The sequence below is a fragment of the Zalophus californianus genome, chromosome 17, assembly GCF_009762305.2.
Source record: "Zalophus californianus isolate mZalCal1 chromosome 17, mZalCal1.pri.v2, whole genome shotgun sequence".
NCBI lineage: Eukaryota > Metazoa > Chordata > Mammalia > Carnivora > Otariidae > Zalophus > Zalophus californianus.
The window spans coordinates 13,964,526-13,989,681 of NC_045611.1; the positions used below are offsets into that span (position 1 = coordinate 13,964,526).

At 40.4% G+C, this 25,156-nt stretch overlaps 2 protein-coding genes across 3 annotated transcripts in view; both read right to left on the reverse strand.

The window, feature by feature from the left end:
- PHLPP2 (PH domain and leucine rich repeat protein phosphatase 2) overlaps positions 1-796 on the reverse strand; it is a 76,559-nt gene extending 75,763 nt beyond the window's left edge. The window contains exon 1 of the mRNA XM_027618581.2: positions 670-796. Coding sequence (XP_027474382.2) covers positions 670-768 — 99 coding nt within the window. The 5' untranslated portion in view covers positions 769-796. The remainder of the gene's footprint in view (positions 1-669) is intronic.
- A 3,672-nt stretch (positions 797-4,468) lies between these two features.
- The window catches only part of AP1G1 (adaptor related protein complex 1 subunit gamma 1), a 76,761-nt gene continuing 56,073 nt past the window's right edge, over positions 4,469-25,156 (reverse strand). For both annotated transcript variants that reach the window (XM_027618054.2, XM_027618053.2), the window contains 10 exons: positions 21,585-21,707; positions 21,319-21,408; positions 20,571-20,698; positions 19,263-19,367; positions 18,454-18,595; positions 18,133-18,259; positions 13,508-13,615; positions 13,237-13,397; positions 10,381-10,479; positions 4,469-8,652 (listed from right to left, as the gene is read on the reverse strand). In XM_027618054.2, coding sequence (XP_027473855.1) covers positions 8,551-8,652; positions 10,381-10,479; positions 13,237-13,397; positions 13,508-13,615; positions 18,133-18,259; positions 18,454-18,595; positions 19,263-19,367; positions 20,571-20,698; positions 21,319-21,408; positions 21,585-21,707 — 1,185 coding nt within the window. In that variant the 3' untranslated portion in view covers positions 4,469-8,550. The remainder of the gene's footprint in view (positions 8,653-10,380; positions 10,480-13,236; positions 13,398-13,507; positions 13,616-18,132; positions 18,260-18,453; positions 18,596-19,262; positions 19,368-20,570; positions 20,699-21,318; positions 21,409-21,584; positions 21,708-25,156) is intronic.

A 25,156-nucleotide genomic window follows, 5' to 3' on the forward strand; every position in this document is an offset into this window, starting at 1 on the left:
TTTTGCCGAACCCCTCCTCCCTGCGGCAACACGCCCAGAGATTCCCCGAGATTAAGCTCCTCCGCGGATTCTCTCTCCAGGCGGGCAGGTGGAGCTTGCAGGCCGGCGCCTCGGAGCAGAGAGCCGGGTCCTAACTTCGGTGGCGAGCCGGGAGGGCAGAGTCGGCCCGCTCCACCCGGCGTAGCCCCGAGCACACTGCAGCGCCCGGCCAATCACCGCCGCCATCCTCCCGCTGGGGTGATGTCTTCAGGTGTCCGGGGAGAAAGCCCTGCGTACTTCCAGCCCCGCTCTCGGGCCACGGGCGACCGGTCCCCGGCCCTGAGCGAGGCCGAGGGCGGCCGAGGAGAGCCCCCGGGTCCCAGAGGAGCCGGGTGGGCGGCGGCGGCCGGGTGGACGCCGGACCGAAGGCGTGGGCCTGCGAGACGGGTGGCGCGCGCCCAGGGATGGGCAGCAGAGGGGAGACGGAGGCGGCCGAGGCCGAGGCCGAGGTGGGGGCCAGGCGCGGAGGCCGAGGCGGGGGCCGCGGCGCCCCCAGCGGGACTGCAGGGCAGCCGGGCGGCGAAGCGGACAGACTGACACGGCGTGGGGGTCGCCGGCTACCTCGGCCACCTCGCGGGGCAGGGGCGGCCTCTCCCCGCTCTTGTTCACTCCCCAGCCCGCCCGCCTCACCTTCAGGACCCGGATCCCTCCCGGCAGGCGGCTCGCGGGCGCTTCGGGCGGCTCCGGGGGCTCGAGCGGGCCCGCGGGCCCCGGCTCCACCTCCCCCATCGGCGGCGGAGGCTGCACAGGGACGCGGGTCCGGCGCGACGGCGCGCGAAGCCTCGGCGGCGCGCGCGAGCACCCCGCGGCCCCGCCTCCCGCGACCGCCGGCCCCGCCCCGGGCCCCGCCCCTCCCGCAGCCCCGCGGGACCTGCGTAGCTGCGGGCACGGCGCGGCCCAGACTCCGCGAGCCGCATCCTGGCCGGGCTCCTGTGCCGACCCCGCGGGCGGAGCCGGGCGCCTCCGCAAGGTTGGGCCTGCGCCTCCGGCCGCCCTCAGTTTGGAGGACTGAGGCACAGGGAGGGTGATTTACTGCTATCCCCGTCTCCGAAGTACCGGCTGGACTTGGGGCAGGTGGGGTCTGCACCTGTTAGTAGTGACAGGACGCTGCCCTCCGCGGAGGGTGGCTCTTGTAACTTACCTCTCCCAGACGCTTCCTCTTTCTCCTCCAAAACTGGCCTATCACCCTCAAATGCAAAGCGCCACTGAACGGATTGTTGAGAACAGTCACCTTTGCAAGGCCTTTTCTCTTATTAGAGATGCTCACGATGTTCTCTTTAGCAAATTCGACCCAACCTCGTGTACAAAATGTCAATTCACCTTCCCTTTTCTCCTCCTTTAGTAGAAGTATCAGAATTCTTTACTCTGCCTCAAGCCACAATGGTCTAAAACCATTTTATTATTTGCAAGGCTAATTCATAAAATCTTTAAAAGTTAATTATTTTAATTCCTGCAGTGATACTTTGTGGCTAGCCAGTCGGCCAAATTTGGAGTCAGCCTGATTCCAAATCTGAGCTTTACCTCTTATTACACCTATACCCTTGTGCAATTTACTTGATTTGAGCCTTTGCTTCTTAGCTGTGAAATAGAAATTAGTATCTGTCTGGCAGTTATTATCAAGATTTTGTGAAGGCATACAAAGTGCTTAGTAGGGATTCATAATAGTCATTATAATTCTGATTTTCCAAATTTAGAATTTACTCAACTCCTGAGTTCTCTTCCTGTAATTTCTACTCTAGATTTTCCCAGGAAACCTTTTAGACTTCTGGATTTTAGGGCTTTCCTTCTTAAACAAGTATTAATGAATCTTCAAGCAATATGTAAGGAATTAAGCAGCAAAAAATCAGTAATTCCCTGAGCTTTGAATTGGTAAAAATAGTACCACCTTATCTACTGCTCCAGCTTGCCTAGCCCAAAGCAACTATATGGTTAAAATATTTTAATTACAGGCTTAGTACAAGAGAGTTTGAGATCTAACAGTACAGTCTGTGCCCCTCTTTACTATGAGATATGTATCCATTTGGAGATCTTTTCAATTACAAGACAAAATCTGACTCTGTACAAAAGTTTGGACACTACTTTCTCCCTTCACATGAACTACTTTGCATATACTAAAATTCCAATCTCCAGTAGTCTTCATTTGTCTCATTTTAAAATTAAAAATGACTTCTATGAGTCTGGTATAAAGTGAAAAAAGCTCTTAGGTTGACTACCTCCTGGGTTTTCCTTCTACCTTGAAACTACTTTCAAGAAAGCTACTCAAAGTAGTTGAATTCCCATTTCCATGCTTACTGGGTAACTTCTTCCCGCGGGAACACTGGTATATAAGCTATAAGCACCATATGGGGAGAGAAGTGGACTTTGACAGAGGAGGGGAGGGACTGTGGAAAGACCAAAATGTGGTTCAGAATTAGTGTTTCTAAAAGCCTGTTTCTTGAGGTTTTATACATTACATTTTCCTGATCTCATAAGAAGCTTTTTATTGATTAATCACCTGAAGGGAAAGGATTTTATCCCAGGACCAGCATTTTGAGTTCATGCTGGGGAATAGCAGTGGTAGATTGGGTTTCTTAATTAATGGAGTAAGGGCTAATGCATCAATTCAGAATACAAGCATATGCTAAAAGTTATGTATCTCCTACTTCTTCATTCATCAACAACAGTAGTACCTCTTTCAAAAGGAAAACGAAAAACAAACAAAAAACTACCAACCCGGATATTCCAGGGGATCATTTACAATGCAAGTCTTGAAAGGTCTCCATGTTTTAAGATCCAATTCAGCATCAACCAATTGGATTCTCCTTTTTCTTTCCAAATCATGTACTGCCATTAACATTTTATATTGTTTCAAAGGTCATATATTCATGTTCTTCCCCAGTTCAAGGCAGTGTGCATTATGTATGCCAAGGGTTATGTAACTACAATTTCTGGAAATGGTAAACAGCTGAAACTAACCCTAAAAATAAAATCCTCTGGGAATTTCTGTGCAAAAATCCATCTGCCCTCACTGCAGGTTCATGGTTACAAAAATCAGTTTAGATCAAGCCAAGAGACAGAGAAGTCATTACTGCCTCCTCTCTGTATCTTTCCTATAAGCAGCTGTACATATCTCTCTCTCCACCTGGGGAGGGAAGGACACACACACACACACACACACACACACTTTATCCCAGAAGCTTTTCCTAATCCTCACTACAAAATCGAAAGAAAGTCTGGAGAAGAAAAGTTTGTCCAACTACGGTAGAAGAGCCATAGGGCCTTACCACATACACTTATCTATAGCTAGTTCCCACTCCTTTTATTTCTCCCTTAGGTTGAACAGATTTAATTTTTTTAAAAAAAGATTTTATTTGAGAGAGAGCACAAGAGTAGGGTGAGGGGCAGAGGGAGAAGCAGACTCCCTGCTGAGCAGGGAGCCCGATGCGGGGCTGGATCCCAGGACCCCAGGATCATGACCTGAGCCGAAGGCAGATGCTTACCTGACTGAACCACCCAGGCGCCGCAGTTTTAGAAACTCTTTATTTTAGTTCCAAAGAAACAGATAGTATTTACCTGGCCTGAGGGTTTGAAGGGATATATTTTCAAAATCTGGGGACAATTGAACTAGGGGAGGAAATAGCATGGAAAACCCTTAAAAGTGATAAAAATTACCTCAGTCCTTCTGGACTGAAGTTCAAATCTCAACACTATTCATTGTATTGTTGAATAAATGCCTGAAGTCTATTACTAGGTAAACTTTTCTATTGTAGCTTTTATATTTTCCTCTAACATGAAAGTATATGCAGATGAACATGTTAACTAAATTTAATATTAGCAACAAAAATGAATTTTAACTAAACCACATATAAGATTACAGAAATGTCACTTATCAAACAGTGCCAAAGGGCACTTCTGCATAAACTAGATAAATGCTGAGGCTTCTCTTCTTCTCACTTAGGGGGCTTTCACAATCTCCCCCTTCTCAATCAAGGGAGTATCAGGGATCACCCAATAGAAAACCTATAGCTTCCAACATCCAGCCACTCTCACTTCTATGGAAGAATTCACATTAAATAGATCATGAAATAGAATTCATTTTGGCTGGTCAAACCTTCCCCTTCCCAGTCACAGATACACTTAAACAATTTACAAATAGCTTATAACTAAAACCCCATGACCACCTCTAAATACACATTTCACTTTGATATGATTTGACTTGTTTGAAAATTCACCCATGTGGAGAAGTAAGCATGAGTTAATAATCATTAGTTAAAATTCCCAACTGCACTTTTGACTGTTATAGACTACAAGTTTTTTTTTAGGTTGTTCAAATTCTTCTAGGTGAGATTTCTGTGTAAAAGGCACATTAACAGGTAAGTTTAGCTCAAAGCTCTGGAATAAGAATTCATTCAAGGCTTCTCTATCCACTTATAAGAAGCAAGGAAGCAAATTTTAAATCATTGAGTATTGACTTTTTATTATTAGTCACTGTTCATAATTTGTTTCAACCAAAAGACAATACACACAGCAGAATTCTAATGCATCCCATGTAAATGTTTACATCCATTTTATTCCTCACTCGCCTCTAAGACTTATCATTTAATTTTAAATTTTTTTTACATCTCAAAAATATGTCTGCAATAATTAGAATTAGCTGTCCCACTTAGAAACAGCCTTTTAATATTTTTACAGTAAAGAAGATGTGATGGGGCTTAATGAAAATGTAACTTACAACAATTATGAAAGAAAAGGGACTTTACAGGGACACAGTGGGAGTTCACAAAGGAAAGAGTCCAGAAGCTCTTTCCCATGAGCCCCCCCCCAATTGAAAACAAAAACAAAACACACAAAGCGCAACAGCAGGTTCCAAAAACAAAAACAAAAAAACTCCGATGCTCCATCCTGAAGCCAGAATCAGCCTCACGGAAGCAACTGTGCAAGCTGCTCCAGCACGTTCTCCTGTTTAAGTGCCCTGGGTCCTGGAACCCTGCAGATGGAGCCCACTCGCTTCTATTGCTTGAAAAAGAGTGATTCACTTCCACAAGCAGCCCCACCCTCCTGAGCCAAAGCCAGTCAACGTGTTTTAAACTTCAGGACTTTCCGCTCTTCAGTGACCCCTCCCCACTCCCAAACACATGAGTACACAGTCATGAACCACCTCTTCACCAACCACAAATTCGTGAATATCCACTTTTTGCTCGCTAGCTCTCATTCGATTTAGGGCAATGCAGATAAGATACATTCACTAGAAAAAAATAAGACATATTCAAACTCTTTCTTCCCCCCTAGTTCTCATGGCCCAAGTATTTTCCAATGCAGAAAATAATAAAGTTGAACCTCAAAAACAGTATCCCCTAACATCCAACCTCTTCTAGAAGAATGTAAAAATGAAAAGCATGTTATACAGTAGATGGAAATACTCAAACCGTTAATGCTGAACAGTTTCAAATGTCTACTTTCTTATATGAATGGGACAAATAAAGGGTATGAACCACATCTTTAACCCAGTTAAGAGGAAAAAAATCCCCTCCCAAATGTTACACTGAGGAATGTTTCTTTAAATGAGAAAGACGTTAAAATGAACGGATGATCACTACAGACAGCATAAAACATTCCATGACTGTCCCAATCACCTCAAGGTAACAGCACCAGAGCATTGTGGGAGAAGCTTCTCGGGTAGAGCACCCTTCCTGCAGTTTTTTGAGATAACTTAGAGGAATTGTCCTTTAGGATTACTTGGGTGGAGGGGGTGGGAGTGATAGGGTACACTACTCTGAAAGAGAGGGGGAAATGAGGTAAAAATGCATGTGAAATTGTCCGAGTATGTGTAGGCTCACTGCTCATCACCCTGGGGTTATTAAGACAGCCATGGAAATCATTCCTTCCTCACAATGGCTCTGATGTTGTAAATCTATCCAAATTTGCTCCCCCTTGCATGGTCATACCAGGGAAAGAAATTACTGAAATGTGTAAGTATTCATAGAAAGTAAGAGATTTCTCCTTTTAGCAGCAAGGCCAAGTATGAGGAGAACTAATTCTGATCCTAGAAACTAAGGCACGCTGAAGCCTTCAAAGATCCCATCATTTGAAAGAGTCGTCACAACCATCAGGATCCTAGGCAGCTTTCAGGCCGCTAGTTCTTCAGTGTGGTGCTCAGCTTCACTTTCCAAAATCACTCCAAATAATCTAGGCAGCACCCTTTGCGTTAAGGCCATGATTTTTATCCCGTCTAGACAAAGCTATGGATAATCACATAACTCTACCTCAAAACTATAATCACGCACAGAGATGCTTTGTTACTAGAGTAGACCCTTTCCAGCTCCACTAGCTAGCACTGTCTTATAGCATGGTCTTCGGCAGATAGAATTCTGAGATTCAATTCAGTCCAACTAAAGAAACTTGAGCTGGTCAACTATTAACGTGAGAGAAAAATAAAGCCTCTAACCCAGAGAGGAATGTTAGATAAATTCTGTTCGAGAAATCCACCAACACTATGTTAATCCTATCCTGTTTCACAGCATTAAGTATCCATCCAATGAAATCAGTCGGCAAAGAAACCTTGAAAGGCTATTCTCCATTGCACAGGCTGAGCAAGTTGTCTGCAACATACACTAGTCCACACTTGCCTTTACTGAAAACTGTGCACAAGGAAATATCCTGTTCTTGACTCAACCATTTACCCAGTAGAGTAAGTTTTAGCAAATCTTGCTCTTGTTTATGAGTAAGACCAGAAAGTTTCCCCTCTGGAGCCTTTTAGTTCAACCCCAGTTTGTCAAACGTTAGGAATAATCTAGCATCTGATACAGAGCTAGATTTGACAAGACACTGAAGATTTTAAGTAAAGGCTTGGTGAAATGCGGGGGGAGAAAAAAGAGATTTGTATCCAGGTTTAAGACCAAAGCCAAAGTAGTCCTTATACTATACTCAATACAGTAATGATTGCAAACATTCTAAGAGCAAGGCAGTCCTGACTTGTCCTCTCTTCTTGAGCACATCAGACATGGCACCCGTGCACGCGAACATACACAGTACATTCACCATGTGCCAGAGAAGTCACCTTACCTCATCCCAGCAACTCAGTGTTAAGGTTTGAGAACACAAGGGTCCTTTCTAAAAAGCACTCGGCACTCTCCCTAGTTTCAAAAGCTCCAGACCTCAGGTCTTTGATGCAGATATTCATGAGACTGGCCTCTCTCATGAGACCAACTTCTCAGACTCAGGAAAGGATATGCCTACTCTATGGTGTCCATAAGACTTCCTCTCACACAGCGGGCAAGGAAGCTACAAGGCTTCATTCCAACACCATAAAGTACAATATAGGAAAGATTTCTTTAACCGCGTGGTCTTTATTTCAGTGCCAGTGTTACAGATACAACACAAATGTTCCAGTTAGAAGAAGGAATTCAAACGGAATGCCAAGGTCCAAGCCAGGCTCAGAAAATAAAAAGGAAGGTTTGGAGTAATGGAGAAGATGACTCCAATATGCTCTAGGATGAGTCTGATATTCACTCTTCCTATGGGCAAAGGTGCTTTTGTTAAGGAGTCTGATCTTAAAAAGCAAACTCCTCTTTCCACCCATTTACCATAGTTCAACAGGCAAGTTATGGGCTTAGGAGAAACTTTAAAATTTGTGGTGGGGATAGGGGCTTTAATAACTATTAATATACCTTTTAGAAGTCGTTCACTTTGTACTTTCAGGGCTATCAATTTTGAACATCTGGAGAGTATTCATGACTACAGCTAAAGAATGGAGAGAAAGGGGAGCTGGAAGAGCCTTGGGAGTTTCTATTACAAAGAGAGCACCATATCCTTCATGCCGAATCTCAACACAAGCTCTTTTTAACTGCATCTGTCCAGTGTTTACAAATAACCTCTCCAGGTCTGCCCAGGTCTTGGTAACAAACATACATACATGTGTGTGTCTGTGTGTATACAGCAATGCACAGAAAAGGCTACCAGGAGCCTAATGCCTCTTTCAAACATTGGGGGAACCAGTAGAAAAAGGCAGGGCTCCCTAATGTCCATTGTTAACATTTCCATTCTGAATGCCTGATGTAAAAAGCGCCTGAAGATGGTAACCCAGCTAGTGAGGAGTGGACACCCCCACCTCGCCCAGTCCACAGAAAAACACAGTAGAAAGAAGGGGCAACTCTTTGCTGCAGAGACAGAGTGAGTGTTTCCTTGCCATGGATTCCAGTCCTCTCCTCCAGACCAGCTGCTTATTTCCTCAGGGACCCAGGGAATGTTGATTCTGGCTGTAAATGTGGGAGGGGTGGAGAAGTGCGGACAAAGGAGAAGAGGAGGAAGAGTGCAAAGTAGCCTCCAGAAGCAGCCGGCCTCAACAGTGGAGGAGAGGAGATTCGTCTTTGACAATGCTTCAAGGTCAGCAATAACTTCAGGAAAATCCTCCTCAACAGTTCTCTTCAGCTCCTCATGCCCATGGTACAGTTGGGGGGACTTGCCAGCGATCACAACCTCCTTCCCAGGGTTCCTTTGATTGAGTGGGACAAGAATGAGAATGGTGCCGGGCCCTCATTGCCAGGACTGAGGGGGAAAGTTGTTCACTTCTGCTAGATCTTGCATTGCTGAGCCCTTGTGGTTATATGTGAGCTTGATTCGCATTCGCAGCTGTTGCTGTAGAAGAACAGACAATCGCAAATTATACAGTGAAAGGAAATCTGTAGAATCTGTGTGGTCCACAAATAGGCCTTTAATCCAAACAAATTATTTTAGAGCAAAGCTGTCTCTTAAAAATGACACACAAATAACCACTACCACCACTGTTACTGCCTAGTACTCTGGCCAACATCATGCAGTCGAGTAGAGAAAGTGCATCTCCAGAACAAAGCATCAGCTTCAATCCAAGAACCACATTCACAGGACAAAACCACTCAGGAGCAGTTTCACAGTAACAGTGGCTGAGGGCTTCTCAAAAAGATTCAACCCTTGTATCCAAGTTTCCAGAAAAATGAGGTAAACATACTCATCTTATGCTTTACATTCAGAGATACTGTTGCTCTGTCTGTAAAACCAATAGTAAATGTGAACATAAACTTGTTTTATTCCCAAGACATAAAAGAAAAAAAAGAATTATGTTGGTTATGGTAACAGAAGTCATTTTAAGAGAACTCAATTATAAACCCCTTTTACTTTATGTGGCAGATTTCAAATATTAATGCACTAAAAAAATTTTTACCCCCTTCTGGTATGTTATAATTTTAATTATTTATAAAAATAAAAACAAGGAAAAAAAAGAAATTTTTTACTCTCTGTATCAGATTATGAAAGGAATCTAGGCTTGTGCTATAGGCAGATACTCAGAATCCAGTGAGTACCAGAGGAAAGGCAAATGTTGTAAGAGGAAGGGATCATCACGCTGGGGTTATAAGACACTGCTAGAAATCTTTCAAGGTGAAGAAATTCTCTGAACCATTTTCAAAAAGTGTTTGAAAACTAGTCAATTGATTGCTCTTAAGAGTGGAGTCAATTTACTTCTTTGAGAAGATATAATGAAAATATTGCTTAATTTCAGTTTCTAAAGCTACTTTTCATTTGGCTACTTCATTAAAAATGCCCCCACTTGTACTGTACACACTTAATCACTGTAGTAAATATGGATATACACAGTTCTACAGATACTCTTACCCCACACTGCAACTTGTATAGAAATTAAAATGTCTAAGGAGCACCTGGGTGATGCAGTTGGTTGGGCATCTGACTCTTGGTTTCTGCTCGGGTTGTGATCGCAGGGTCGTGATATCAAGCCCCGCGTCAGGCTCTGTGCTCAGCACGGAGTCTGCTTGAAATTCTCCCTCTCCCCCATGTGCTTTCTCTCTCTCTCCCTCTCTCTAAAATAAATAAATCTAAAAAAAAAAAAAAAGATTAAACTGTCTAAGCTTTCCCTCTTCTCTTGATAGATATTAGCTCTGTAGATAGATAAATCTAAATAGATAATTCCTTAAAGCTGCATTTTAGGGATGCCTGGGTGGCTCAGTTGGTTGAGTGCCTTACTCTTGATTTTGGCTCAGGTCATGATCTCAGGGTCATGAGACTGAGCCCCACATCGAGCTCTGTGCTGGGTGTGGAGCTTCCTAAAGATTCTCTCTGCCCCTCCCGCCCCCTCTCCCTCTCAAAAAAAAAAAAAAAAAAGGCTGCATTTTAATGCTGCCACTAAGCCATTTCAAGTGTCTAGGCTGTGTTTGTTATCTAATCTACAAAAGAATAGAGGTTAGACTAGACATTTTCCCACAGATTTCTTCTACAACTATGAGGCAGAATAAACCTAGAGAAACAAAGCAGAATTTTATTTCAGGAAATATGCTTACACATCACTCAGATACTGTCTTCAAACGTGCTACTCACCTTCTGCGGGTTGAGAACTTTAATGACTTGTGTGATGGTCCCCGTATTAAATGCTGGGACAACGCTGCTGCTTGGAGACAGAAGCTGCAGCTGGAATGTCTGTGGAGAACAAAGGGCACGCTTGAGAAAAAAGAATACACTCAATACTGTCAGAGATGTCAACAAATAAAAAAAGTCAGACACCCAGATAATTACTCAAGTAACAGACTGACCGACTACTACGTTCTGTTTGTTCTCCAGATATCAGCAATTCAGAGTATGTGGGCTGACTATAACCTTCACGTTATTTTTACAAACCCCACTGTTAGGTCTTTGATCATGAAAACTAGCAATGAGCCACCCTCCTCTTTCGGGCAGAAGGAACTTTAGCCTACCACTTTTCAAAAGGTGACCAATTGTTGTTTTGGCAACCTCACTTAATAGTAACTGATCAACTATGCAGGTAAAAAAACGGGTGCATGTGGCTAAAAAAAAAAAGCTAGAAAGAAATGAAGAAGAAAAACAAAGAACCTTTTCTACAAATAACAAACCAGCATGCCAATCACCAAGTACAGGCCTTTATGCTTTTGTGTATTTGGATGGTTGGGATAGGGAGACTTAAACTTTTGTTTTCTCAAGTCTACATAATCTGGAATGTGTCAAGGGCTACAGGACAGAGGTAAGGAAAGGCTTGAAAGAGCCAAGCTGTTAATATGTATGTGGAATACTCAGGATCTCCCCCATCGGGGTCACAGGTCTTATGAGAACAATTTCCTGCAGAGCTAGCCTATACAGCAAAAAACCTGGAAAAGCCAATTGCCATAATTTGTAGTGTTGGGGGTTTGATTTGTTTGTTTACAGAGAAGAGAGATAAAAGTGCTATGAGCAAGACAGGTAAACCACAACTGTTAGCACAATATAGGATGTATGTAGCTATTCTACATACTAGGATTTTGCTTTATTTTTTATTTTTTTAAGCCATGTCCAGTGTGGAGCCCAACGTAGGTCTTGAACTCATGACCCTGAGATCAAGACCTGAGCTGAGATCAAAAGTCGGACACTTAACTGACTGAGCCACCCAGGCACCACCATACTAGGATTTAAAAAAAAATTTTTTTCCTGAAAGCATAGTCTTCTAAAATAATGGAGAGTGCAGAGAGAAAATAGAGAGGGGAAGAGAGGCAGAGGGAAGAAGAGCGAGAGAGAGAAGAGGGAGAGAGAGAGAGAAAGAGAAGGGAAAGGGGGAGAGAGACAGAAAAGGACAAGTGGGGAGCGGCGCGAGCGGGGCCGAGAGGAGGAAAGTCTATCCAGCCTTCTCCTAGGACCAAAATTGTCAGAGTAAAGATTTAGTATCAACTCACAGACTTATTATGTTGGGTCTTATTATAATTCTATTGTCAAGATAATGTAAGCTGAAATATTATTATGTACATTTATTTCATCAAATGTAAGATGCCATTGTTTTTCACACCATTATTTTATATGTACCACTGAGAAAGAAAACAGGCTACCAACTAAACTATGATAAAGTCCCAATTTTAAAATGCATCTCAAGTTCAGAGATAATAAAAAGTAATAGTAGAACCTATGAAATATGATTATTTTGAAGTTCAAGAGACATCATGCCATGCAAATAGGTATTATACAACACCAAAAATAAGGCCATACTTTAATGGCAGAGACGCTCTGTTGCTGGAGCACAGCGTAGAGTAACAAGTGTAAAACCCAAAGTTGGAGCAGTTAACGTTTACTGAGCAATGAACATATGAAAAGTGCTTAAAACAGTACAGAGTACCTAAAACTCCTCTATCCCTCAAACGAACCCTAGGAAGTAGACGTCACTGCCACCATCTATCCTCCCTTTGTAAACAAGAAACTGAGGCACAGAGGTTACGTCTGCTTAACGTCATACAACTACTACTGAAACCACCCCACTCGAGTGCTTCTAAAAACATCTACATTACTCTGACTCTTAAAAAATGCAAGTAAAGGAGGTTACAAAGTCAGCAGTAACCACAAATAAAAGGTCTTCAATTTCCAAAAATGTGTTGTTTGAATGTCATACTTCACATGTCACTGCAAAGATTAGATTAGCTTAGTCTAAAACAAGGGCTGGCAAACTATGGCCCATTGGCCAAGAATGACCCAACATCTGTTTTTGTAAATGTTTATTGGAACAGAACCACACTCTTTCATTTACATTTGTCCCCACTATAACAACAGAAATGAGTAGATGCAACAGAGACCATATACCTGAAATACTTACTATCTTGTCTTTGACAGAAAAATTTTGCCCATTCTTCATTCTCAATATTTCTTCACACAAAACTTTTCATTTTTCAAAGATGGACAAAAATTTTCCTTAAACTAAGATTTGGTATAAACAAAGCTTCAATTTACAAAAACAAGCAGTCATTGTATCAATACTAAACTAGATATTAATGAAGAAGGAATGTTTCTTTCACTTAAATAAATATCAAGAGATGAAAACTTTTAATTCTGATCCAGTAACTAGAAGAGAATACCAAACAGATAAGGTCCTTCCTCTTAATGAATTTTAATTCCATGTTAGAATTTGTGTTTTTTAGGTTTTTACCACTGTATTACTGAACCCCACCCATCCTCAATGACCTGAGCATTAGCAGACCACTTTGTAGAACTCTGCTGTGAATCTCACTAGCTATTACCAGAATGTCCTTTCTTTATACTGTAAGAATATTTCTGACCAAGTAAAAAGCTTTCAAAATGACATGCTTCAATGAACCATAATACATTATTGTTAATTTGGGTTATATCTGCAAATTTAGTTTAACTTCTAAACATGAAAATATATCACTTATCAAATGCATGAAAAAGGCAAAGAAGACACTGTAGTACCTTTGGTACTGCAGCCTGAAAAACAAAGTCTGTCATGTCCAGCTCTGTGCTGTTGGAGGCCTGTATCGTTATCACTGTGACGCTAGGGTTGGTATTTGACCGTTCAAAGGTGAATTCTATCTTCAAGCCGTTCTTACTGTATGCTGTGATGGAGGGGATGCCTGGAAAGCACAGGAAGATCAGTCTAACTGCAGTCAGCTTAATGCTTACAGAATTATTCTTTTCTTCAATAACCACCTCTCACCGAGGGTGATAACACCAGTAATCGTACCTGTAGTGATGTCATTGAAGAGAGGCTGTGATGAAAGCCCATCCAACAAGAAGGGGGGCTGGGCTACCTGTGGGACTGAGGCAGGGGCAGGAGCAGCAGCTGGAGCACCTAAATGAAACATTCTGGTGGTAAGTCAATCTTAGCCAGCATGATAAAGCTCACCAAAAATTAATTAATTAATTAATTAATTTAATTAAAAAAATACAGGAGAATATTGTTATATCTTAGGTTAAGAGAAGGATTTCTTAAACAAGAAGCGAAAAGCATAAACCAGGGGCACCTGGGTGGCTGGCTCAGTCAAACATCCCATTTTTGGTTTCAGCTCAGGTCAGGGTTATGAGATCAATCCCTGTGTTGGGTTCCATGCTGAGTGCAGAGCCTGCTTAAGATGCTCTCTTCCCCTCCCCGCTGCCCCTCCCCCTCCTGGCACTCTCTAAATAAATAAATATTTCTTTTTTTTTTTTAAGATTTTATTTATTTGACAGAGAGAGAGACACAGCAAGAGAGGGAACACAAGCAGGGGGAGTGGGAGAGGGAGAAGCAGGCTTCCGGCTGAGCAGGGAGCCCGATGTGGGGCTCACTCCCAGGACCCTGAGATCACAGCCTGAGCCGAAGGCAGACGCTTAACGACTGAGCCACCCAGGCGCTCCAATAATATATTTCTTAAAAAAGAAAAAAAAAAAGAATAAACCATAAAGAGAAAGAACTAAATATTCAAATACTTTAAAATTAGTAACTTTTATTCATTAAAAAATACTATAATAAAACAGAAAGACGACAGGACCACAGGCAGTAGAAAATATTTGTTACAAAATAGCAAATGGATGAGTATCCAGAACTATAAATATTTTCTACAAATCAATAAGAAAAAAAGATAATCCAACTTAAAATGGTAAGAGATATAAACAAGCAATTCACAGAAGAGGGAACCTGAATGAAAAGAGAATCATATGTAAAGAGACACTGAATAGTACCAGTAATGAGGAATATAAAGTTTAAAAGCACAATGAGATACTTCTTCACATCCAACAGAACGTTGAAAATTTCAATGTCTGATAATACCAGATACTGGTAAGAATATGGAGCAATGCAGACTTCTAATCTCTGCGGTAGGGATATAAATTAGTACAAACAACCTGGAGAACAATTTGGCAATAGTAGAGTTGAACAGGATTATACCTCTAAACCAAAGTTCCTCAACCTCAAAACTAATGAAATTTTAGGCTAATTATTTGCTGTAGAGGGCTATCTTGTGCACTGCAGGATATTTACCAGCACCCCTGGCTTCTACCCATTAAATGATAGTAGCATGCACCCAGTTGTGACAATCAAAAATATCTCCAAACACTGCCAACACCTGAGGGGCAAAATAATATTTTAATAATAATAGTAATTTAATAAGATTTTATTTTATAAGCTAAGTAGATCAATATTAAATTTTATAAATGTTAAATACTGCATAATAAAATTTTAACACACGTGTACCCAGGGAGAGGTGGTATGAAATGGAGGAAAGAAATCACCAAATTACCATCTTTAGCTGATCCTTCCAAATAAGAACAAGCTGAGGATCAAGCAAGTGATAGAAAATGACCATGAACTGACAGAAATCAGGATTCCAAGAAAAGGCATAAGAAAACAGCAAAATAAAGAGTGCATTTTAGGTTTAAATAGATTTCAAACTACTTAAGAAATTATCTGAAAATACACCATTTCAAAAAGGATTAACAAAGTGAAGGAAGGCTAAAATCTTTTTCTAAAAAAATACCCAAGTACAAGAGAAAAAAATGACATATTAAAAGTGAGCAAGTAAGGTAAAAATACATATGGTTAAGCAAACCATAAGAAATGTGAACACCACAGCAAGTGCAGTCAAGCACATTACCAATAAAATATACAAAGAAATATTCATATAGTCCTCCTAACTTTTATAACTCTAATCTAGTAATTTTCCCACAATTTCCATTTTCAAAACAATTTTCACAAATGCATTCCCATGGAAAATCAGAGGCTACTCAAAATGTATAGGCAGCATTATGAGTCCCTAAGCCCCTAAGATTTTAGCTCTTTTCTCCTGTAAAGGTAAAATAAGTAGTTTTGGGAAACAACAGAAACTCACTGCTCCAGTTCCCCTAAAAACACACACTAAATTTATTTCCTAATTTCCACTTACTTAAACGACTATGCATTAGGATATATGACTGTAATGATGGCTTAAAGAATGTAAAACTCAAACATGTTTAACCTAGTAATGAAAATGGGAAAATGCGTTTAAAACACAATAGAATAAGGAAAATTCAGGCTCTTTAACATTTTATCAGTTTGCTTTTTCATGTAATACTAGGAAAGTAAGAAAGTAAAAAAACAAAAAACAAAACACTAGGACCCCCGCTGAGTTAAGATACAAAAGGAATATGCAAAAAAGAAATTCATGTGTATTGCAAAATAGGGATAAATGTAATATTCCCTGTGATTGAAAAAAATAAAAATTAACAAAATAAGAGGGCCAATCTTTCACCTGTTAGGGTTTTTAAAAAAATGATAATACAGAATACTTATATGACTATACAGTGAAACTGGTAGCCACATGCACGGAGGAAAAGATACAACCTTTACTAAGTGCCTACTATGTGTCCTGCATGTACTGAATAAGTCACCATTCCTCACAAAGAGCTTGTAAGGTAAAGTATTTATCATCCTTTTAAATTTTTTTTTAAAGATTTTATTTATTTGACAGAGAAAGAGCAAGCAAGCACAAGCAGGGGGAGCAGCAGGCAGAGGGAGAGGGAGAAGCAGGCTCCCCGCTGAGCAGGAAGCCCGATGCGGGGTTCCTGGGGATCCCAGGACCCTGGGATCATGACCCAAGCTGAAGGCTGATGCTTAACTGACTGAGCCACCCAGGCCCCCCCATCCTTTTTTTATTTTAAAAGATTTTATTTTTAAGTACTCTCTACATCCAAGGTGGGCTCGGACTCACAACCCCAAGATGAAGAGTTGCACGCTCTACTGATTGAGCCTGCCAGGCACCTCTCATCCTTACTTTAAACAGAACCAGAAAGACTGAGTAACTTGACCTAAGAATGTAATCTAAAATAAGAGGAAATTGGGGGCACCTGGGTGGCTCAGTCGTTAAGCGTCTGCCTTAGGCTCAGGTCATGATCCCAGGGTTCTGGGATCGAGCCCCGCATCAGGCTCCCTGTTCCATGGGAAGCCTGCTTCTCCCTCTCCCACTCCCCCGCTTGTGTTCCCTCTCTTGCTGTGTCTCTCTGTCAAATAAATAAATAAATAAATAAAACCTTTAAAAAAATAAAATAAAATAAGAGGAAATCGATGTAATAATATTTGTTGAGGTACATTAATTACAAGAAAAATCTGAAACAAAATGTCCAATAGTAAGGAATTGAGTAAATAATGATGTGAACTTTTTAATGCAATATTAGAAAACCATTTAAAATTATAATTGTGAAGATTACGGACTAACATGGAAATGCTAATATGTTAATAAGTAAGTGAATCATCTATACACTATGTGTTAACTAAGGGGTTGTTTTGCTTTTTTTTTTTTTAAAGATTTTACTTATTTATTTGACAGAGAGACATAGCGAGAGAGGGAACACAAGCAGAGGGAGAGGGAGAAGCAGGCTTCCCGCTAAGCAGGGAGCCCGATGTGGGGCTCGATCCCGGGACCCTGGGATCATGACCTGAGCCGAAGGCAGACACCTGACTGAGCCACCCAGGCGCCCTGCTTTTCGATATATCCAGTAGAACTATGGCACCTGAGGATTTGAAACTATTTGGGAATGACTCAAAAGTATACATCAGTAACATTTTGAAGTTTGGTTAAGACATAAATATAAACCATAAGCTCTGGGAAGAAGCTGTGTTAGGAAAAATCATTTAGCCTCTGATAGCTTGTCTAGATGACCACCCAAAATCCTTATCTTATGGCTATTTTCTGTTTGAGGTCATATATGCAGTAACTCACCATCATACCTTTAAAGAAATCACTTAAGATAGAAATTATATGCTACAGTGATACGCTTGGGACTCGGGGGTTCATAATGTCACTGAACACATCAACAATTACTAATGTCAACTACACATAAAGAAACATAAGAAAAAAAAATGTTCCCAAATGAAAAGCTGTATTTGAATATTATCATCAAGGATGATTTTCTCCCTCCATTGTTTTATTAAGAGGGTGAGAGGAAAATAGGTTAACATCTCTCCACTCTCCACAAATGGCCTTGGCTCCTGAAAGCTAATCATGAATAGAAAGAAACGCAGAAAAAGTGGTGTTTTAAGACACTAACTAAAAGCAGAAGTGACTTGAGATATATTTCTCTTCTAGTCTGAAAGAGAAAGTCCTTTCTATCTTAAGTACTATGAGAGCAATTTATCCTCCCAAAATTAAAAATTGGACTTTAAATATTCCTTGTGAATTAGGTCTATAATACTAGCATGGCAGTGTATATCCCAGATGTTGTGAAGATTCCATTCCTACTTCTCATTTGGCCTTTCCCCTCTTTAATTGATTCACATGCCAGAAAGTCTATGTTCGTGTAGTTTTTCAAGGCCTTTATCCTCAGCCAAGGCATTTATATATAACTCCAGTCTGGTCTCACCTGTAAGGTTGATGTCCCCCAGCAAATCAAGAAGTTCTCCACCAGCAGAAGCTGGTTTGCTTGTAGGTGCAGTTGGAATAACAGGTGTTATGTCATTTCCTCCCAACAAATCCAATAAATCATTGGCCTATACAAGGAAATAATATCTCAATTCATTAGTCATTTGTCCAATCTGCAGCTAAGGCAAAGCTCTTTCAACACTTAAAAATAAGCAAGAGAGCCATCAATCAGTCAATGCAGGAGCACTGAAGGGAGTCAGCCGAGAGTTTATAAGGAACTCTAAGAAAGTGAGGATTTCCAGATAAGCAAGTGAAAAGCTACCTGGCTGGTGGGCTGTGGCCCAGAGGGTGGTGGTTTGGTCTCTAGTGGAGCTGGTTCTGTCTCTCCATTTGTCTGCACAATCTCGGTAGGGCCGTTTGTGGTCACTTTTTCCATGACAGGCATTCTCTCAAGGAGGGCAGACCTGGAAGAATCTGAAGTGGTTAAATTCTAGGCAGTTAACCTAGATTCCCTACCCAAGACAATCACTGTTACTATACTGGAGTCAAACATGGACAGCCATCTCCCCTCCCCACCCTGTAACACACACACGAAAACAGAAGGTAGATGACAAGAATACATGACCTAAATTCCTGGCTGGATTAAGGGCGAGTAAGAAACCCTGAACAGACAAACTGTCCACCTAAATCCCAAGAGACTGGGATTTCTTGATGGTAGAAAAACTGGAATGAAAGAAAGGTAAATAAGTAGGTATTAACAATTCCCAATCAAGAAGACACTGCATGAAAGAAGTGGAAAAAAGAACATGCATCACAAAGTTAAATATTGGAATGAGATTCTCTCGAAAAAACACAACTCCCACTTCTTAACCAAATAAAATGGAAAATGAAGCAAACACTTCATACCAAAAGAAAGGGGAGAAGGTGAATGAGAGGACACAGGTATCTCACGTCTTTGCAGGGCAGGCAGAATAGAAGATGGACAAATAAAAGCAGTCAAGCAAGTAGGACTAAATAGAACTGTGATGTCCAGTTAATAAAGCACAAGGAATGAGTCTCCTTTGCGGATGATCATGACAATGTGTTCAGGACACTAAGAGCCACAGGCACTGCTTAGCTTCTTTCACTTACCTCATATGGTCATATTTCTTAAAAAGTGCATTATATTCTACCGCCCTCTGCTGGAGTTCCACATCAATGCTGCTTCCATAGATGGAAACCACTTTCTTAATTCGGCTTTGGGATAAAATGACAAACAAATTCAAATACCCAAAAGAAAGTTCATAAACAAGCAGAGAGAATAAACAAACCAGAGTTTTCTGGTTAAAAATCTGAAATACTCCTCTTTCCTTAATTTACATATCTTTTCAAAAACAAAACACCTTTCCTTTGTCTTCTTTCATCCAACATATACCTCAACACCATTATTTACCACTATACTTGTTCTAACTGTGGGGCGCCTGGCTGGCTCAGTCGTTAAGCATCTGCCTTCGGCTCAGGTCATGATCCCAGGGTCCTGGGATCGAGCCCTGCATCGAGCCCTGCATCGAGCCCTGCATCGAGCCCTGCATCGAGCCCTGCATCAAGCCCCGCATTGGGCTACCTGCATGGAGCCCCCGCATGGAGCCCCGCATCGGGCTCCCTGCTCGGCAGGAAGCCTGCTTCTCCCTCTCCCACTCCTCCTGCTTGTGTTCCCTCTCTTGCTGTGTCTCCCTCTGTCAAATAAATAAATATTTTTTTAAAAAAACCTGTTCTAACTATAATGCTAGATTTTGTCTGTTAAATGTCCCACACCCCAAAATTTGCTAGAAAAAACTACCAATTATTAATTTGTTACAAAAGAAGTGTGTAATGTTCATTCTCTTCTTTAACAACTTTAAAATAAGCTTTTATCAACAAAGAGTTACTACCTGACAACAAATTCTTCCAGCTCACAATTTAAAGAGTTAGTAAAAAATACAATTTTTCACAGGGCCTTAAAGAAAGTCAAAGAGAACTAAGTCTGCCTTAAATATGCCTGGCTGGGAAACTAATCCAACTGACTTTTATTCAAAATAGTGAAGAGAATTTAACCATTTAACCACCAAAACCTTCGTGATTTTCTTCTTCTTCAGACATCTCAAAATACTATAATAAACCAGAACCCCTATAATAGTGAAGTAACTTTTCTACTTTAAAAAAGAGAAAAGGCCTTAGAAATCAGATTTTAAAAACATAACTTTTTACCTTCAAAATAATAAATGGTGGGGTGTGAGGATAAGAGGGAGCAAAGTACAGATAAAATAAGGATGAACCATAAATTAATGATTATTACTGTGGAATAATGGGTATATATAATTCATTTTACTATCCTATTTTTGCTTTTGCTTGAAATTTTCCGTAACAAAGTTCTTAAAAATTACAAATAACATGTCCATCCTACTTTTTCTCCATACTCACTTTACAGTACAGGTGAATCGGGTAGAAAGCTTCATAATGGCAGTGAGGGCATAACCTCGGGTCACAGAGGTGGACATATTAGAGATTAAGACACTTTCTAAAATATCCAACACTTCATCTTCTGTTACCTGGGGAGGAAAAAAAAAATGTAGGACGAATTCTAACAGTAAATATCTAAATCTGATATCAAGTTACAGAATGCCACCAAAAAGACAACCCTACCATCATTACCAAAACTTCTAACACAATCTGTGCTTTGCCACGGTAACTGTCCAAGCTGATCCATCAATCAGAAGCAGATAGAAGGGAGGTTTTAAAAAAAAAAAGGGTGGAAAATACCCAGTGGGGGCTGAGAGACACATTATATTAGTTTCAAGAGGCAGAAGTAAAGGAAGAAAATAAAAGGATAAATAGAGTTCAAGTGTTGTTGCCACAACTTCTCCTAAAGCCAGTCTTTTAATAAGCAAATGCAGACATGGATATGTCTCATTTCTTCTTATCAAGCTACAGGGTAGGAGAAATAATATATTTCAGTCTGATGGGGTGAGAAGTAGGTCTGCAGATGTTTTTAAAATCTCACATAGTGCTAGTAAGTTCCATCTCAAAAACTCTCAAGTTTCCCAATATAATTCTGGCATTAACTTCTTTAACAGGTTTTCAAGGAATCAACCTCAACTCCTATTAAACACTATACTCCTATAACCAAAAAGACTATCTTCTCCCCTCCTGGAAGAGTAACAAAGGGTACCTGAATAGGTTCTTCCTCTTCGCACTGGCCTGATACAAGAAGATCTCCATATTCACCTATACACCATGCAGCCACTTGTACCAAAGGTTGCTGTCAAAAGAAAGTCACCATTTGTCAAAGGCTTTTAACCCTTGCAAGGATTAATGCAAATCACAGGTCATCAAAAAATCATAAAGGTCAAAACCAAGGCACATCTAGAGTGTTAGTAATAAGAACACACCACGAACATAATGGGTAATTTCCCCACCAAAGTAGAAAGTACCTACTTGAGAATAATCACCAAGAATTGCTTTGTACAAGCGCTGGACAGTATAGGCATGCATCTCCACACTATTGGTTATTAACTGGATCAAGTTGGGGACTGCATCATCACGAACATAGCTTCCTGCCTAAAAGGAAATGCAGTTACCCTTAGAAACATACCATAATGATAAGAAATGTTAGCTATTGCTTTTATTCAAAGGAGACTACTACAAAGCATCCTCAAAGATAAAGATGGTTCCAATTCTCAGGTTTATATGCCCCTCAAACTTCAAAGTCTTACTTATTCAAATGACTTACTTCTCATTTAAATGAATATCCAAGTTTTTTATTTTATAAAAAATTAAAAAGTCTCCTTTGTCAAAGTAAAAGTAAAATATAAAAAAAGAAAAGAAAAGCCTTTTCTACTCAAAACAGATTAGGTTTGAGATTTCAAAAATTTAAGTACATTCACTGGGAACTTCATTACAACAACCTCTTCCTTCTCACAACTCCCCAACGTAGTTAAAATCATATGGGCTACTTATAGAAGCCACATTTACTTTGGGGGACGGAGAGGATCATCAACAGTCCAAAAGGGCGGCATTTTTAAAAAAATTTTTTTAAAGATTTTATTTATTTGAGAGACAGAGAGCACGTGCACGTGCGCATAAGCAGAGGGATGGGGCAGAAGAAGGAGACTCCCTGCTGAGCAGGACCCTGGGATCATGACCTGAGCAGAAGGCAGATGCTTAACCAAATGAGCCACCCAGGCACCCCCAAAAAGGGCAACATTCTAAATAAGAATTAAGTAAATAGTAACCTTTTTAAAACTTCAATTTATTTAAAACATCAGAGCATCCTTTAAAAACTAGAGTTTATAAAAACTACAGAACCATTCGTCCCAGAAACGGGAAATATTTTGTATTTAATCATCCACACTTTAAAAACAAAAACAAATCTGGTCTCTTTAATGTCCTCTTGACTAGTAGAATCTGAGATACTATTTGCAACTATGGAACAAAGTAAAGCTATCTAACCTATGAGGAAACTAAATCTTGGCCTTGTCAGAGGATTATGATAACCAAGCTGTGCAGGATATATAAACAGTGGAACCTGTGACTAGTATCAGCCCATCTTGATCAAGCTCCCGTTACTGGACAGAGGAGCAGATCTGATTTACAAGAATGAGACCAAGAAAAAGGAAAAAGAAAAGAAGAAAGAGACAGAGACAGAGACAGAAAAAAAACCCTAGGTGACTGGGATACCTACTCCCGCTAAAAAAACACAAACCCAGAGAGAAAAGTTTGGGGAGATGGTCAAAAAGGAATGGCGAGAAGCTAAAAAATAAGTAATTTGCTTTACGTTCTTCTTCCCTAATGGGAAAAAAGCAGTGTTTTATTTATTTTTTTTTAAAGATTTTATTTATTTATTTGACAGAAAGAGAGAGAGACAGCGAGAGAGGGAACACAGGCAGGCGGAGTGGAAGAGGGAGAAGCAGGCTTCCCGCGGATCAGGGAGCCCGATGCGGAGCTCGATCCCAGGACCCTGGGATCATGACCTGAGCCGAAGGCAGACGCTTAACAACTGAGCCACCCAGGCGCCCTGAAAAAGCAGTGTTTTAAATAAGAGAAAGCATCAACATGATCTAATTGACATTTATACACCACTTCATCCAACAGCAGAAAACACATTATTCTCAAGCTCAAATGCAACATTCACCAAGACAGACCACATTCTGGGCCACAAAAAACATCTCAAATTTATTTTTATTTATTTAAAGTAGGTTCCACATCCAACATGGGGCATGGGCTCATGACACTGAGACCGAGAGTCACGTGCTCTACCAACTGAGACAGCCAGGCGCCCCAGAAACATCTCAAATTTAAAAAAATAGAAGTCAGGGGCGCCTGAGTAGCTCAGTCGACTAAGTGTCTGTCTTCCGCTCAGGTCATGATTCTGAGGTCCTAGGATGGAACCCCATATTGAGTTTCCTGCTCAACAGGGAGTGCGCTTCTCCCTCTGCCCCTCCCCCCACTTGTGTTTTCTCTCTTAAATAAAACCTTTTTAAAAATAAATAAATAGGGGCGCCAGGATGGTTCAAATGGTTAAACATCTGCCTTCAGCTCAGGTCATGATCTCAGAGTCCTAGGATCGAGCCCCATGTTGGGCTCCCAGCTCAGTGGGGAGTCTGCTTCTCCCTCTCCCTCTGCCTCTCCCCCTGCTTCTGCTCTCTGTCTCTCTCTCTCTCTCAAATGAATAAATAAAATCTTTTATAAATAAATAAAAGTCATACAGGATTTAACTAGAAACCAGTAACACAAAGATAGCTAAGAAATCCCAAAATATTTGGAGATTAAACAACTGAAAAACACATAGATCAAAGAAAATTATAGACCAGTATCTCTCACCAGTATAGATGCAAAAATCCTAAAAAATATATTAGCAAATCAAATACAGCAATGTATAAAAAGAACTATACACCAAAACCATGTGGGATTTATTCCAGGTATGGAAGGTTAGTTCAACACTCAAAAATCTGTTAATGTACTCCAGCACATCAATAGGTTAAAGAGGAAAAACCAGAGGACCATAATAAGATTATATAAGTCAATTGGAAAAATGAAAAGTAAGAGCATTAAAAAGAATGGTTTTGATTTTGACATTTTTTTTCAAGAGCTCTAATTTTTCTCTTCTTTTAAGCCTTATAAAAACTAAAATGGGTCCGGATTCATAGCTCTTGTTAAAATATAGTTTCCCCATCAGTGCATTTATTATTACAAAGTTAATTCAAGTAAACTAGAAAACTAGTGTGTCACAGACAGAATTCCACAGCAACAAGGATATATACACACACATCATAATTTTAATGATGTCACTCCTTCCTACAGATGTTTCATAACTTGCTTAACCAATGCCCATTTGGAGACTTGTATTTATTTCCAGTTTTCTCCCATTATATAAGGGATGGGATGAACATCTTTGTATATACATTTTTGTACACTTGTCCTTTTATTTTTCCAAGATAAATTCCTAAAAAGAGAATTAATAAGTTCAAAGGTACAAACTAGGGGCACCTGGGTGGCTCAGTCAGTTAAGTGGCCAACTCTTGATTTCCAGAAGTGAACGTGGGAAAGAGGGCACCATTTTATAACCCAATATGAAGTGGAGAGTACTGTCTATTTCTCTATTTCCTAATTAACACTAGGACTTAGATTAAAAAGTATGACAAGTGAAAAATGATGCCTCCCTTGTAATTTTACAAGTAAAAGTTCTTTACTAGTAAAGGTATTTGTCAATGTTAACTAGCTATTTCTTTCTACTTTTGTGAAATGTCTGTTCAAATGCCAATTTTTTCATTACATTGTTTGATCTTTCCTATCAATTGTAAATTACTTATAAAGATATTAACATGCTGTCACGTTAGAGTGTTTTTCCCCCACTTGTCATTTGCTTTTTAACTTTGTAGATTTTTTTCCTTTTGCCTTACAAGTTTTAAATTTTAATGTGATTAAATTTGTGAAAGTTTCCCTTTATGGTATCTACTTCTGGGACAGCAATTAGACATAAGTAGTTACATTTTCCTTATATGCCACTA